The sequence below is a fragment of the Perkinsus marinus genome, assembly GCF_000006405.1.
Source record: "Perkinsus marinus ATCC 50983 genomic scaffold scf_1104296933180, whole genome shotgun sequence".
In the NCBI taxonomy this organism is placed as follows: domain Eukaryota; phylum Perkinsozoa; order Perkinsida; family Perkinsidae; genus Perkinsus; species Perkinsus marinus.
In genome coordinates this window covers 1-2,756 of record NW_003215218.1, presented here as the reverse complement: position 1 = coordinate 2,756, position 2,756 = coordinate 1, and the positions used below count along the sequence as shown (strand labels likewise).

At 40.3% G+C, this 2,756-nt stretch overlaps 1 protein-coding gene across 1 annotated transcript; it reads left to right on the top strand.

The window, feature by feature from the left end:
• Positions 1–291: 291 nt before the first annotated feature.
• Positions 292–2,260, top strand: Pmar_PMAR018179 (vacuolar protein sorting vps41, putative; the record flags this gene model as incomplete). The annotated part of the gene is made up of 6 exons (XM_002785224.1): positions 292–477; positions 521–604; positions 1,497–1,559; positions 1,607–1,673; positions 2,054–2,146; positions 2,190–2,260. Coding segments are annotated over 6 exons (564 nt in total), but the record flags the coding sequence as incomplete, so codon positions are not given.
• Positions 2,261–2,756: the final 496 nt, after the last annotated feature.

The window sequence follows — 2,756 nt, the reverse complement described above, 5'->3', positions numbered from 1 at the left end:
TCTCCATACGGGTAGAAGGTAGACTACTCTTATCTTGGTAGGGTAACTTGGAATTCTAGACGTCTTTTTTCGGTCTCCGAAGAGCTATCCGGTCTCCGAAAAAAATTAAGTCATTTCTTCCGTTGTTTTTTCTTATTTCTTATGTGTCGTATTTGCTCATCCCAGTAGACTTTTTTTCGATAGTTTTCATTATTATGAGTAATCGAGTTGATCCAATGTTATAAGTATACGAGTAATATTCACCCGTTTCCATTCGTGTTTTGTGTTAAAGTCAACCCCACCTTGCCGTAGATGAGCTTTTCCAAAGCCGAGGCGGTTATTTCCGACTCCTCCAGCAGCAGTGATTCGGAGGCCTCGAGTGAAGAGGACGAGGAGGAGGTGCCGATTGTTGATTATCATCTCGTTGAGGCTGATGATGTGTGCCGAGTTGTTTCCACTGAGGAAGTAACTGCGGTGAAGATCACAAAAGATAAATTGGTAGTTGTGTAAGTGATGGTATAGAAAGTATTAATGTGTTCAGCTGGTTGGCACTTGTAAAGGGTCGATATATGCCTTCGATGGGAGGGGGAAGTTGGTGGGGTTGTGGACTAGTCATACGGCCGCGGTAGTAGCAGAGTTGGGGGCGAACTGTGTGGGGTTCACTTGAGTGTTAGAGTGTGGGAAAATATGTATATGCTCGACTGCATGTGTTGGTGACAATATGAAGTCCTATTGAGATCCGCGTGCAAATTTTTGTTTTAGTGAGGAAATTTCTGAGATCAGCTGAGAAAAGCGAATATATATTTCTCCAACACGGCCGCTTACAGTCGAGGGTCGACATGTGTTGGACATGTAGGGTTTGGATGCTCTGATAGAGGTGCTGAATTTTTCCTTTTAATATGAAGTAGTTTTGGTGGAAAATTTCATCATCGACTATAAGTAGTGTTGGATGCGTATCAAAATTATGGTAGATTTTTCGTGAGATTTGTGTGTATGTTATTATGCAATTTTCGTCGTAGTTGGAAGAGTGGACTTTGCGTAGCCTTTTTCGCATATGGTTGATATGCATATAGAATTGAATTGTTTCTCCTTGCCAGTGATGTGGGCATTTTTTTCATAGGTATTTCTTGTTGAGGAAATATTCGAATTTGGTAGTAAAATAAACGGCTAATCGCTGCCGATTTTGCGAACGAAGAATGCAGTTTTTTGTCAATATTTCCCAATGATTTCAATTTTACGGCTGTGGTTTTGAATCGATCAGGTGATCGATTATTTGAAGGATTGGGATAGTTATATGTTTTTCTACATCAAACTTGATCTGGATACCATCCTGTGGAGTATTTATTTACTTTGTTTATCTCAGAATTGAATTTTTGCTAAGTTTTTTTGCGGAAAAATAATTTTAGTAATAATTTTATCATTAGAATAAAACTCATTTTTCACACAGGGCGGATAGAAAAGTGTTTTCCCATTTTTTCGCAATTTTTCCTCTCGAAATTTGATCCTTTTTCCATCAGGTTACCTGCATCGACACAGATTACACCGAAAGATACGTGGCTAGTTCATCGGAGGATGCCTCAGTAGGAATCTTCAACGTGCGCACTATGAAAGATATCTTGTTGTTCAGGTCTGTGTGGTGTCATTGAAAATTAACAGTGGTAGAATCATAGCACATACAGATCTTTCTATTAATAGTAATATTCCGAGTGACGCCCAGTGTAGAAGTATATGTCTGCTTTCCTCAGCTGAGCTCAGGAATTTTTTGAGAGGAGTTTATACACGTTTTAGGGTAGAAGTGGAGAAATTATTGATTTTATACATGTATATGTAAAAAACACATCACAACTCTTGCCGACTTTCATGGAATTTGTTTTTATCTTGTTGATTTCGAAACTAACAAGAATTTCCCGACTGAATTGAACCTGTACGTATTTTCCCAAACTGGTCAGGCCGGGAACAACCAGCGTTGGTAAGCAGAGCAGTGAGAGCAGTGGCGATTCATCCTCTGTATGCATCTGGTACTCCATCGGACCTACTTTGAATCTTATGAGGAGCAACCTAAGATACGTCTCAGGTCACCGTTCGGTCGTTTTTGGAGGAGAAGATTATAAATTGGTGTTGACCAAACGGGGTACTTTATTCAACAATAATTCAATTTTGCATTCAGGTGAGTTTAGGGCATATCTTAGGTTGCTGTATGTAAGATTCAGGTGAGGGTACCATAACGAGAATCAAGTGGATGAACAGTATGATAGCGTGGACTAATCTAAAAGGGATGAAGGTGACTATTAACAATTTCGTGGCGCAGTGAAGGTTCATGATAAAGTCATAATAATTTCGTGGCGCAGTGAAGTTTCATGATAATAATTTCGTGGCGCAGTGAAGTTTCATGATAATAATTTCGTGGCGCAGTGAAGTTTCATGATAATAATTTCGTGGCGCAGTGAAGTTTCATGATAATAATTTCGTGGCGCAGTGAAGTTTCATGATAATAATTTCGTGGCGCAGTGACGGTCATTCAGATATACGACATCTCGTCCAAGCACAAAGTCACCTTCCTCCCCCGACCCGCTCTCAATGACGCCGTGGACTGCCATTCTGCTGCTCTCTCCGCTCAGAGTAAGAATTTTCGGAAATTTACGAAAAATTTTCCGGAAATTTTTCTCTTTAGTTTCGTGGCTAACAGAAGAGCTGATTGCGATGAGTTGGGGCCCTGTCGTAAGAGTTTGCCGACTTATGGCAACTCGAGTGGACAGTGTTGGTCAAAATGGTGTTGG